The sequence below is a fragment of the Crinia signifera genome, chromosome 9, assembly GCF_055691185.1.
Source record: "Crinia signifera chromosome 9, ASM5569118v1, whole genome shotgun sequence".
In the NCBI taxonomy this organism is placed as follows: domain Eukaryota; kingdom Metazoa; phylum Chordata; class Amphibia; order Anura; family Myobatrachidae; genus Crinia; species Crinia signifera.
Genome location: NC_139225.1, coordinates 54,917,087 through 54,931,325, shown reverse-complemented (window position 1 = coordinate 54,931,325; position 14,239 = coordinate 54,917,087). Strand labels below are relative to the sequence as shown.

The 14,239-nt window shown below is 43.1% G+C and overlaps 1 protein-coding gene across 1 annotated transcript; it reads left to right on the top strand.

Annotated features, from left to right (window-relative positions):
• Nucleotides 1-854: 854 nt before the first annotated feature.
• Nucleotides 855-9,932, top strand: LOC146036589 (uncharacterized). The gene is made up of 3 exons (XM_083160540.1): nucleotides 855-1,037; nucleotides 5,082-5,275; nucleotides 9,763-9,932. Exons 1-3 carry the CDS (start codon nucleotides 930-932, stop codon nucleotides 9,800-9,802), a joined length of 342 nt encoding a protein of 113 aa, XP_083016666.1. The 5' UTR covers nucleotides 855-929; the 3' UTR covers nucleotides 9,803-9,932.
• The last annotated feature ends 4,307 nt before the right edge of the window (nucleotides 9,933-14,239 follow it).

Genomic DNA, 14,239 nt, shown 5'->3' with positions numbered 1-14,239 from the left:
ACATTTGTACAACATCAATCAACTCTAAATAACCCCCTTAGTGCCAGTAACAGAAGTTTCCCACTTGTCCATGCTCCACTTATACATTTTTTTACTTTATTACAACTCTCCAACAAAGGATATTTTGAGATATTTTCTTTTCTATTACATACAGTACTATGCAAACCTAATCCTCTCAGTCCAATTCATATTTACATTATAACATTTATTTATTGTCCAGTATGAAACACATTGCTAAACCAAAATGACTTATCCTTAAATAAAAATCTGTTGGCATTTACAAAATATATGCTATATGCATATTTACACATAGCTAGTGGGCCTTAAATTTTTTTATTATTTTTTTTTATATTAAACTCCACTGCTGAATAGATTGACCTTTACAGCGGCTGCAGACAAAGCATAAATTACTATATAAATGTGATGACGCATTATTTAAAACAGACAACTGGATACACAAAGTTGTAGGGAACTATAGTGTAATGAAATGTCCCGTCCCCCCCCCCCTCAAGTTTACTTATTTTACCAATACTATATTTTTATTAGAAGAAAGAAGAAAAGAAAAGGATTGTCTTTTTTGCTGGTGCACTAAATTTTTATTACCAATTATGCATCAGGAAGGTATGTAGATATGTACTATGCAATTAGCCTGGGCTTGGTGCAGTTATAAACTTACAATATGAACCTTCAACTGATTTTTTTTATCTATTATATGGTGACGCATGCCTCAAAAGCATTTTCATTTCAGTCTTAAATAAATTCTGACTTCCTCTTCGTCCCAAGGTATTGCAGAACTAATAACTTTAAAGCCATGCAAATCTCAGGAGTGATGAGTATTCTTCCTTAAATATTTGCAGGGTAAGGGTTTGTGACGTAGGCTGAGGGTAAAGAAAAGAGAGGACCCGCTGGGTGTGGAACTTTATAACCCCATGCCTACTTCCAGACGAGAAGATACTCCATACAGGCTGTGTCTAACAGAAGTCATGGTCTCCATAGATGGCTCTGTGTGCATTATTATGCTTCTATGCAACACTCAGGTAAGCCACAGCCAATATGACCTCTCATCCATGTACATGCAAGCATTTTATAGGGAACACACCTTTTATCCATGTACTGTACATGCAAGCATTTTATAGGAAACATACCTTTTATCCATGTACTGTACATGCATGCATTTTATAGGGAACATACCTTTCATCCATGTACATGCAAGCATTTTATAGGGAACACACCTTTCATCCATGTACATGCAAGCATTTTATAGGGAACACACCTTTCATCCATGTACATGTAAGCATTTTATAGGGAACATACCTTTTATCCATGTACTGTACATGCATGCATTTTATAGGGAACATACCTTTCATCCATGTACATGCAAGCATTTTATAGGGAACATACCTTTCATCCATATACATGCATGCATTTTATAGAGAACATACCTTTTATCCATGTACTGTACATGCAAGCATTTTATAGGGAACATACCTTTTATCCATGTACTGTACATGCAAGCATTTTATAGGGAACATACCTTTCATCCATGTACATGCAAGCATTTTATAGGGAACATACCTTTTATCCATGTACTGTACATGCAAGCATTTTATAGGGAACATACCGTTTATCCATGTACTGTACATGCAAACATTTTATAGGGAACACACCTTTCATCCATGTACATGCAAGCATTTTATAGGAAACATACCTTTCATCCATGTACATGCAAGCATTTTATAGGGAACATACCTTTCATCCATGTACATGCAAGCATTTTATAGGGAACATACCTTTCATCCATGTACATGCAAGCATTTTATAGGGAACATACCTTTCATCCATGTACATGCAAGCATTTTATAGGGAACATACCTTTTATCCATGTACTGTACATGCAAGCATTTTATAGGGAACATACCTTTTATCCATGTACTGTACATGCAAGCATGTTACAGGGAACATACCTTTCATCCATGTACATGCAAGCATTTTATAGGGAACATACCTTTTATCCATGTACTGTACATGAAAGCATTTTATAGGGAACATACCTTTCATCCATGTCCATGCAAGCATTTTATAGGGAACATACCTTTCATCCATGTACATGCAAGCATTTTATAGGGAACATACCTTTTATCCATGTACATGCAAGTATTTTATAGGGAACATACCTTTCATCCATGTACATGCAAGCATTTTATAGGGAACATACCTTTCATCCATGTACATGCAAGCATTTTATAGGAAACATACCTTTTATCCATGTACTGTACATGCATGCATTTTATAGGGAACATACCTTTCATCCATGTACATGCGAGCATTTTATAGGGAACATACCTTTCATCCATGTACATGCAAGCATTTTATAGGGAACATACCTTTCATCCATGTACATGCAAGCATTTTATAGGGAACATACCTTTCATCCATGTACATGCAAGCATTTTATAGGGAACATACCTTTTATCCATGTACATGCAAGCATTTTATAGGGAACATACCTTTTATCCATGTACTGTACATGCATGCATTTTATAGGGAACATACCTTTCATCCATGTACATGCAAGCATTTTATAGGGAACACACCTTTCATCCATGTACATGCAAACATTTTATAGGAAACATACCTTTCATCCATGTACATGCATGCATTTTATAGAGAACATACCTTTTATCCATGTACTCTACATGGAAACATTTTATAGGGAACATACCTTTTATCCATGTACTGTACATGCAAGCATTTTATAGGGAACATACCTTTCATCCATGTACATGCAAGCATTTTATAGGGAACATACCTTTTATCCATGTACTGTACATGCAAGCATTTTATAGGGAACATACCGTTTATCCACGTACTGTACATGCAAACATTTTATAGGGAACACACCTTTCATCCATGTACATGCAAGCATTTTATAGGAAACATACCTTTCATCCATGTACATGCATGCATTTTATAGAGAACATACCTTTTATCCATGTACTGTACATGCAAGCATTTTATAGGGAACATACCTTTTATCCATGTACTGTACATGCAAGCATTTTATAGGGAACATACCTTTCAACCATGTACATGCAAGCATTTTATAGGGAACATACCTTTCATCCATGTACATGCAAGCATTTTATAGGGAACATACTTTTCATCCATGTACATGCAAGCATTTTATAGGGAACATACCTTTCATCCATGTACATGCAAGCATTTTATAGGGAACATACCTTTCATCCATGTACATGCAAGCATTTTATAGGTAACATACCTTTCATCCATGTACATGCAAGCATTTTATAGGGAACATACCTTTTATCCATGTACTGTACATGCAAGCATGTTACAGGGAACATACCTTTCATCCATGTACATGCAAGCATTTTATAGGGAACATACCTTTTATCCATGTACTGTACATGAAAGCATTTTTTAGGGAACATACCTTTCATCCATGTCCATGCAAGCATTTTATAGGGAACATACCTTTCATCCATGTACATGCAAGCATTTTATAGGGAACATACCTTTTATCCATGTACATGCAAGTATTTTATAGGGAACATACCTTTCATCCATGTACATGCAAGCATTTTATAGGGAACATACCTTTCATCCATGTACATGCAAGCATTTTATAGGAAACATACCTTTTATCCATGTACTGTACATGCATGCATTTTATAGGGAACATACCTTTTATCCATGTACATGCAAGCATTTTATAGGGAACATACCTTTCATCCATGTACATGCAAGCATTTTATAGGGAACATACCTTTCATCCATGTACATGCAAGCATTTTATAGGGAACATACCTTTCATCCATGTACATGCAAGCATTTTATAGGGAACATACATTTCATCCATGTACATGCAAGCATTTTATAGGGAACATACCTTTCAACCATGTACATGCAAGCATTTTATAGGGAACATACCTTTCATCCATGTACATGCAAGCATTTTATAGGGAACATACCTTTCATCCATGTACATGCAAGCATTTTATAGGGAACATACCTTTCATTCATGTACATGCAAGCATTTTATAGGGAACATACCTTTCATTCATGTACATGCAAGCATTTTATAGGGAACATACCTTTCATCCATGTACATGCAAGCATTTTATAAGGAACATACCTTTCATTTGTGTACATGCAAGCATTTTATCGGGAACATACCTTTCATCCATGTACATGCAAGCATTTTATCGGGAACATACCTTTCATCCATGTACATGCAAACATTTTATAGAGAGCATACCTTTTATCCATGTGCTGTACATGCAAGCATTTTATAGGGAACATACCTTTCATCCATGTATATGCAAGCATTTTAAAAGGAACATACCTTTCATCCATGTACATGCAAGCATTTTATAAGGAACATACCTTTCATCCATGTACATGCAAGCATTTTATAGGGAACATACCTTTTATCCATGTACTGTACATGCAAGCATTTTATAGGAAACATACTGTACTGTACTTTTCATCCATGTACATGCAAGCATTTTATAAGGAACATACCTTTTCTCCATGTACATACAAGTATTTTAGAGAGAACATAAAATTTTGTAATAAATTGGAAAGCTAGGGCTCAGGAATTGTGTTACAATATATATTTTTTCATGAAATGCAAATGCATGGAACAAAGTAGCAGTAAAAGTCAAGATTCCAGCATTCAGTATACCAATGCCAGCATCCTGCATACTGATGGAATCCAGACTGCCAAATGGTAAGTATGCAATGCGGGTAGTGTAAATTAACAAACTTTTGGCCTAGGGGTCTCGTAAAAAATATTCTGATACTGTAGGTCACCGTGATTCAAAACATTTGGGAACCACGGGCCTACACCAGGGAAGTTTGGCAAAATATCACCCACCCAGTAATATAAACTCTGTAGCAGTGAGTCTTGTGGGTAGATTTATTAAAGCTTCTAAAACTGAAAAGTGGTTATGTTGTTCATAGCATCCAATCAGATTCTATATACAATTCCTGTATTGCATCCTAGTAAATTCTTTGAATGTTAGTCCAAAGTAACTCAAAGTATTTCTTTATCAAAGGTTCTTACACAGCCCTCCTCCATCTTTCAAGGATTATCACCAAACAGATACATGCATTTGGAAAAGAGGACAGATTGGCCTCTCTCATCACAATTGCGGGTTTCCAGAATGACCCCATTTTGGAGGACAGTTGGGAACAAGCCTATCGGAGCACACTGCCAGCAGAGTTTAGAATGTACCACAAAAGTCTGCAGGTAAGATGAAATATAATCAGTGGTAATAATACGATCACATGCAATTTATTGCATGTAATACTCCCGGGAAGCTGCTGTCGTGGCGGGGGAGCGGGCAGCGGGATCCGTCCAGCTGATACTGGTGGCGGGGCATGGGCAGCTCATAGTAGTGGGGTCCATCTGGCGGCTGGATGTTGATTGGCTGAGACTCAGCCAAAATATTTAGCAGCAGCATCCTGCCGCCCAGCAAAATGCCGCTAAAAGCTCCAGCCTCCCAGCCGCCGCCGCTCGGACGGACTCCGCTACCCAGCTCACGGGGAAGGAGGTCCCAGGTCGGGTGGTAGGACGGCCAGCAGGCCCGACAACCTGCTCGGGTCCGATGCGCCTGGGACCACGCATCGGACCTGAGGGGACATCAAAGTGACCTGATTTGGGCCAATTTCATGGCCCGATTTGTCGTAATCATCTGAAATCTACCCAAATAAGCTCAGTGTATGGACACCTTAAGTGCTGTGGAGGGATGGCAGTGAGTGGGTCAGTGTGCACTGCGTGGGGTAGTGTGTGAGTTGTGATGGGGACAGTGAGGAAGGGGGTCAGGGAAAATGGAATAAGTGCTGTCAAGGGGGGTTAGCAAATGCACTGAGAGGGACAGCTAGTGCTGTCAGGGGGGTTAGCAAGTGCCCTGAGAAGTACAGCTAGTGGTGACAGGGAGTTAACGAGTGCACTGAGAGGGACAGGTAGGGGGTTAGCAAGTACACTGAGAGGGACAGCTAATACTGTCAGGGGGGTTAGCGAGTGCACTGAGAGGGACAGCTAGTGGCTATGGAGTGGGGTAGGCTCAGCACCGGAGTGCACACTATCCTGGGGACAAGATCATCTACAGCAGGATGGTAAACACCACACACCAGTTCCCTGTTCTACCTGTTTCCTGGCCTCACACCCACATGTGACAGGTTCCCTCTCTCTCTCTCTCTCTCTCTCTCTCTCTCTCTCTCTCTCTCTCTCTCTCTCTCTCTCGTCCAGATGTACTAAGCTTGAAAAGTGATAAATTGGAGAGTGATAAACCACCATGCATCAGCTCCCTACTGCCATGTCACAAGCTGGGTTTGAAAAATGACAGGTAGGAGCTGATTAATTGGTGGTTTATCACTCTACATTTTATCATTTTTCAAGGCTTAATCTTGCCCAGTCTGAGAAAAGCACTGTATTAGTTTATAGTATACAGATGTCACCCTACTGTATCACTAAATAACCTATCTCTGCATGACCTGCAATGGCGCATAAGCCATTAGCAAATCAGATTGCATGATTTGCATACGATTTGCATACGATTTGCATCCAATCCAAATAGTTTTGGTGTGTACCCAGCATTAGTCCATCGAGTTCAATCTATCTAACTTGTAACTACTGAATTGAGTAAGTCATGTCTATAGGATTCCCTTAGTGGCCAAAAATGTATCCAGTTTTGATTTAAATTCATTAACAGTAGTTGCTGTAATTATCCCCACCGGCAATGATTTCCTTAATTATACTTCTCTAATAGTGAAGAATCCTCTTCTTAATTCAGTACGAAATTTATTTTCCTCGCATGTCCTAAGTATAGGCCTGATACTGAACAAATCACCTCCAGGTTCCATATGATTCCCAGGGGCAGATTTATTAAGCTCGGTGAAGTGATAAAGTGCCTGGTTTTTATCACCGTCCAATCAGCTCCTACCTGTCATTTTTCAAACCAAGCCTGTATCTTCACAGTTAGGCACTGAGTGGCCGGTGATAAAAAACAGGCACTTTATCACTTCACCGAGCTTAATAAATCTGCCCCCCCCAATCCTGTATTTGAACATACTAATCATATCACCTCTCAATCTCCATTTCTCCAGTAAAAACATATTCAGCCTGGTTAACCTATCTTTGTATTCTAATGATTCAAGACATTTTACTAGCTTAGTCGCCCTTCTCTTTACCTCATTTATGTCCTTTTTAAGGTGCGGTGCTCAGAACTGAACACAATATTCCAAGTGTGGTCTCACCAATGCCTTGTCACTATCACATTGGCATCCCTTGAATCCATACTCCTTTTAATGCATACCAGTGTCCAGTTTGCTTTTGCTGCTGCATTCGAGCAGTGTGCACTATTACCCACTTTTTCATCTATGATGACCCCCATCTCTACAGCAGAATTCCCTATAATAACTCCATTTAGCCTATAAAGTAGCTTGTTCATTTTTTTTCCCATAATAAATTACTTTAATGCTTGTCGACCTAGTTGTTGTAGACCAAACCACACCCTTTCAGATCTTGTTTTTCCTTTGCCTTCGTCATGTTACCTGTTACAGTTGCAGAAGGTTCCTGAAATTATAAATCCGTATCATGGACAATATTTCTACTGGGCTGTGTGTCTCTCATACACTTTTCGTATACCTTGTTCCCTTTGTCATCCCTTCCCCTTGCTTCCTCCACAATGTAGCTGTCTTTGCCCTCTATTCTATACTCTTTTATTGGTTTAAGGTTTCTTACTATACCCTCCCCCCACCCTCTTAGTTTAAAATCTCCTCAAGCCTTCCCACCCTTCTACCCCCGAGCACCACTGCCCCCCTCCTCAGGTACAATCCATTGCGGCAAAAGAGATGGCGCATGATGAGAAGTCCGCCCAGTTTTCTAGGAATTAAAATCCCTCCTTCCTGCACCAGTCTTTGAGCCACACGTTAGCCTACCTAATTTCCCTCTGTCTCCCTGGGCTAGCTCGTGGCACAGGCAATATCATTGAGATTATTACCTTAGATGTTTAAGTTTATTGCCTAGATCCCTAAAGTCTTTTTTGAGGACATCCCATCTACCACTGACTTTGTCATTGGTGCCAACATGCACCAAGACCGCTGGGTCTTCGCCAGCCCCTCCCAATAATCTGTCCACCCGGTACACAATAGGACATAGCACCCGGGAGACAACAGACTGTACGCCTATCATGGTCCCAATAACAGATTGCCCTATCAACTTTCCTGATAATTGAATCCCTTACCACCACCATCTGCCTTGGGCCCTTCCTCTCTGAATTACCCCCGCTGGCAGAGATCAAATCATCACCAGCATTTTAAGTACATTCACAGGGGGTGATTATTCCTCTGTCCTGAGCAATTAGAAGCAAAATGGTTGTACTCTTGTTATTTATCTCTGATGTTATATAATGTGATATATAGAGTTTGTTCTGTGTAAGGCATGCAATGCAAAAACATATAAAGTTGAAGTTGTGTCAGTGTTATCAGCATTCACAGCTAGTTATAATGGTACATCATGGGGATTACTACAATATCATGTAGCTTTGAATCAAAAAACTCTGGGTTCCTCTTTCAAAGAACCAACCAATGGCTTGCTTGGGTTCCCCCCACCCCCCCCCCAAAAAAAACAACAACAACAAAGAAACAAAACAAAAACATACACAAACAGAATCTCCAATAGTAAGTATTGACTATATAACAGCAATGGAACCACATCATCAGATTCTGGGACCCACGGGGTAGCTTTACTGCACTGTATAGTTAGTTATATTTGATGACAATATCAGTGGCGTAACTATTGCCCCGCAGCCCAGGGCCGGTGCAAGGCTTCTCAGCACCCTAGGCAAAACTTCAACCTACTCCCCCCCCCCCCCCCCCCCCCCGGGTAGGTGGCCAAGTCCCCTGCTTTTCCTGGAGGTCCTCTGCACCCACAACAGAGTACAAGGAGAAGGGGCAGCAATGTAGGAAGTATGACTCAAGTGAAAGTATAGAGGTGAGGTCTTAGAAGTTCCACAGCTGCCGCCTGCATTAAATACTACAAGGATCCTCATAGACGTCCTTGATTTTTTGATTTGGCACCCCCCAGATCCCGGCGCCCTAGGCAGATGCCCAAAGCTGCCTAGTGGTAGAGCCGGCCCTGCCGCAGCCCCCACTGTGGCGGAGAGGCGCTTGGAAGGTAAAGGCGCCGGGGGGGGGGGGGGGGGCTGCGGGGCTATTGTCACCCGCTGCGTCTGCCCCGGGACCTTTCGCCGGCAAATCAGTCTGCACTGCGGCTCTCCGTCTCCCTGCTCTCCCAGCTACTTCTGCAATAAAAAATGTGAAACACAGAAAATGGCTGCACCCATAATGCAGACCATTTTTGAGGATGCCAGAGGAGGCGGAGGCCTCCTCTAGCATCCTTAAAAACGGTCTGCTGTACCATTTCATGCATGTCTGCAGCCATTTTCTGAGTGACATGTTTTGTATGACCTCAGGAGACGGGAGAGCAGGGAGACAGAGAGCCGCAGCACAGACTGATTCGCCGGCGGAAGGTCCCGGGGCAGATGCAGCGGCACTATGTGGAGGGGAAAGAGGGTTGGGGAGGTCGAAGTGGGGGGGTCAAGGGTAGGGGGGGCGCAAAAGATTTGTGGCAGGGGGGAGATTTTTTCATAGTTACACCACTGGATAATATGTAAAACAATTTATATCTTGTAGGCAATTGAATAAACTAATTTCCATGTCTATATCTTTTAGAAAAGGACACTGTTCTTATCTCCTGCACAACTGGTATTGACGAGTAATAAAAATCCTAGAACTCGAACATCACTGTTGAATGGACTGTAATATGATGTCTGAATCAAAGAAAATCCTTCTGGTGTGCTTTGGATTCAAGTATTGTGCTTGTAATACACTATGTGACTGTAAATATAACATGAAAATTTAATATCTAAAAGTATTTTTGATTGGAGGTTCCATTCAGTTCAGATGTAGATAAAGAGAAAGCTATACTGTAGGTTTATGAATGTATTAATAGTTACTTACATAGCAACAACATATTCAGTTGCACATAGTAGCACACATTCTGTTTTGCTTACCATTTTCCTTTAATGCATAGTTGCCTACCCTCCTGCATTCTGCAGGAGACTCCCTGAAATAGCATAAATCTTCCTCTCTCCCTCATTAGTCTAGCAATCTCTCTCTTTTCACCTAGCCAACATTACAAGTAATGAGAGACAGATACATTTACATTGAATCATCAGCACCATTTCCCAGCACTTTCCCAGCACTTTACCAATTATAGTAGTTCTTACTAACTGCTTTGGGGCTCATCTACATTTGGATACAAGTCCTTTTAAAAGATTCCTCTCAGATGTAGCAGTACACACCCATACTTCTAGGTGCAACGTGCACAATCTCTCCATATATGGAACTAAACACGCCCTTTGGGTGAAGCATGACACACCCCCTCAATAAGGCATGGTGCAAAATTTTACTACCAACTATAATCTCCCTGAAACTAGTTTTCAAAAGTAGGCAAGTATGCTTTAATGGAGTCATAAAGAACTCCATGCAGTGGTGTTTTCTTCTGTGACTTTACTGGTCCTGTAGATGAAAGATATTTTATATAGTGTAATCTATATATATAGATAAATCTATATATCTATATATCTATATCTATCTATCTATCTATCTATCTATATATATATATATATATATATATATCTATATAGATAGGCGACGAAGAAGAAAGGGCACTCAGGGACTAAGAGTAACGTGGTGAAAGTAGGACAGGATTTTAATCCATCAATCAACGTTTCGGGGTCTCCCCCTGTTTATATCATCCTGACGACGGGGGAGACCCCGAAACGTTGATTGATGGATTAAAATCCTGTCCTACTTTCACCACGTTACTCTTAGTCCCTGAGTGCCCTTTCTTCTTCGTCGCCTATCTACAAGGGGCTGCAAAGTCCCAATAGCTGGCACCTGGGCAAGCTATCCTATCTGGGCTTCAACTAAGTCCTGAGTGCCGGTCCAATTCTCTGGATATCTATATAGATATATATATATGTTTAGTGTCCATTTGTGTGTCTCTGAAACACTACGGGGAAAATTTACTAAGAATACCAATACGATATATCGTATTCGTTTTCTTAATACTACTGCATACAGCCGTATGCAAATTTGGGTTCAGGAGGGGAATTTACAAAGCAGTCAAATACGACTGCTTTGTAAACCTCCGATGACGTATTGATTTGTAGACACCCAAAGGAGGAGTTACCTTATGGATGCGGTGGGGGTTGTGCTTCCATTTCACGGATCTCAGTCTGGAGTCTTCTCTTGATACAGGAATGGATACAGAACACTCGACTACTGGGTTAGGTTGACCTTTTATTTCAGAAGCTGTCCCTGAGGACGTCAACCTCTTTCATTGAATAATTTAACAGTATTAAAACAACAAGTGAACAAAGTGCAATAGTGTAGACAACATGAAGGAAATGTTTTACCATACTATTAGATAATGCATAGAAGGAAATGTTTTACCATAACACTAGACAATGCATAGAAGGAAACGTTTCACCATAATACTAGACCATACTCATGAAATCAATCAGTGCTTCTGACATCTATTCACCATAGACTCTTGGCATGCACATAACCTAAGGTTACCGGTAACCATTACCATTAACTAAAGTCCCGGACTGCAGGCCCTAGTAACCTGACCCGTGCACAGGGATTTCGGTGGGGCCCAAACGGTGATCCTATCTGAAGATGGGCCAGGGGAAAACAATAGAAGAAGTGCTCTTGGTTTGCTGTGAGTGGGGTCGCTTTACTAGGGCGTGGGTGACTCCCACTTGGAGTCCTGGAAGGATTAGCTCAGTCTCAGGTGTTGGTAAGGAGGCCTTTGGGCCCTTATAGTTACCCTGTTTCCTTACCGGCAAGGGGAATGGGAGAGGGGCCTTGGTGGCCAGACTGTTACTGCCTTTTCTATTCCTAGCAGTGTTCAGGTCACAAAGGGCTTGGGGTTCTGTCCTTATGCTCTGTCACCAGGATGGGCCTCTGGGACAGGCGTCTCAATGGGGAGACAGTCTATGTGCCTTACTCAGTGGGCAAGTGACTGACAAACAGTGCCCTTGGGAGAAGCTATAGCAGGGATACTGTGACTGGGTGCCCCGAGAGCTGACTTACTGTTGGCGTCTTCAGAGACGGGCAAGATGGCGGCCAATGTGAATGGCGGGGTATAACCCGTCTTGCTCTCTGTGTCACGCTTGCTGTGGTAGCGGGGGTCGCGGGGGTCACCACCTTCTCCGCGGCCTTTCGGATGCTGGGCAGCACACTCCGCTGTGCTGTTTCTGTCCCCTTGTGGATCACAGGCACCAGCGTGGGTTGGGCGCCTCCACGCTGCTCTCCATGTGCCTCTGTAGGCGGCAGGGGTCGCGCGCTTCCAAGCGCCATGTCACTTGGCCCGGCGCGGGTGCTGGAGGTCGGCGGGGGTCACTCACCCGTCCCTCCGTTAAGTCTCTCCCCAGCGCGCAGCTGTCCTGCTGCTCGCGCTGCCGGTCCTCGCCTCACACGCTCCGCCATGCTGCTCCTGCACACGTGCGTCCAGCCTCTTACTACTTCCTCCTTCCTTCTGGCTCCCTCCTAGTCTCTCTCCTCCAATCAGGTACGCTCCCTGACCTGTCCATCACAGGCTGCCGCCGAATTAACTCTATGTGCGCTGGCACTGACAGTTCTGGGGCTTACAGATTCGTATTAGCGTCCATATATATACGGCCGCTAATACGAATTTGTATAGGCAATCTGCACGGATCAGTTAGATCCGTGCAGGCTGCAATGTGTAAAAAAAATAGAAAAAAAATATAAATAAATTTAAAAAATGGCGTGGGATCCCCCCACAGCCGTAGCCAGCACCAGGCTGAAAGAGCCAGGGCTGGTAATAAAAAATCAGGAAACCCGGCAAATAGGGGTTCCCCGTTTTTTAAAACCAGCCCCAGGCCCAACCAGCCAGCAGGGTAATGTCACAGCCGGGGCACACTTATTATATAAGGTCTCACGGCCAAAACATTCACCATACCGACCAGTCAGCTTGGCCAGGGGCACTGGGGGAGTGCCCCCCCCAATAAAGGGGTCCCCCCCCCCTCCAGGACTTACCTGACCAGGCTGAAGCCTGGTGCTGTCCCCGGTGACCCTGGGCTGTGGTCACCGGGCTGATTAAAGTGTAAAAAATAGAATAAACTATTATTTAATACTGTGGAACGATGAGTCCCAGAAAGCCTCCCCCGCATGCTGGGACTTGGAGAACCACAAGTCCCAGCATGCGGGCATTAAGGGGCCCACTGGCACTTGTAGTTCCACAGTATTAAAAATAGTAAAATAAAAGGAGAAAAACACACTCTGTGCGGAACAAAACTTTTCCTCTAAAAATAAACACACACACTGACACATGAAAAATAAAACTTTAATATATCCAAAGCCCTTTCATACAGATACTTACCTATCTTGAGCCAGTAGGTAGGTCCCTGGGTCCGGGGCTCCATGGTCCAGGATCCGAAGAAATCCATAGGGGTACCTGTGGAAGAAAATCCTACTCACTAAGGTCCTGCGGCGAAGATCACATCCGATTCTTTCCGATCGCACACGGACTGAGGGGAGACGCTGGCACACACCCACCCAAGTAAAGTTAAATACCCCTCTTACCCCTTTGCATGCCGCCGCTGCAATCAGGGTCCCACTGCGCAGATCTCCTCCTAGCTCCTTCTCCTCCTGCAGTGCTAATGAAAACCGACCCTCACAAAATGGCTGCCCCCATACAGCAGACAGTTTTTCTAGGAATGCTAGAGCATACCTCCCAACTGTCCCGCTTACCGCAGGAACGTCCCGATATTCGGGGACGTTCCCGCGTCCCACCCAGGGCCGCCATTGTCCCGTGGTTGGGGGGGGGCAGTTGGGAGTCCCCCCCAGCCTGTCAAGAATTCAGTGCCAACGAGCGGAGGAGAATGGGGCCCACGAGCCCACGCCCCCTTTTCGGGAGCGCGAGAGTCCCGACCTCCCAACTACAGAAGTTGGGAGGTATGCTAGAGTAGACGGCTGCCTCCACTAGCATCCTTAAAAACTGCCTGCTATTAGGGGGCAGCCATTTTGTGATGGTCATTTTTCATTAGCACTGCAGGAGGAGACGGAGCCAGGAGGAGATCTGCACTGTGGGACTCTGAATGCGGTGGTTTGGCTT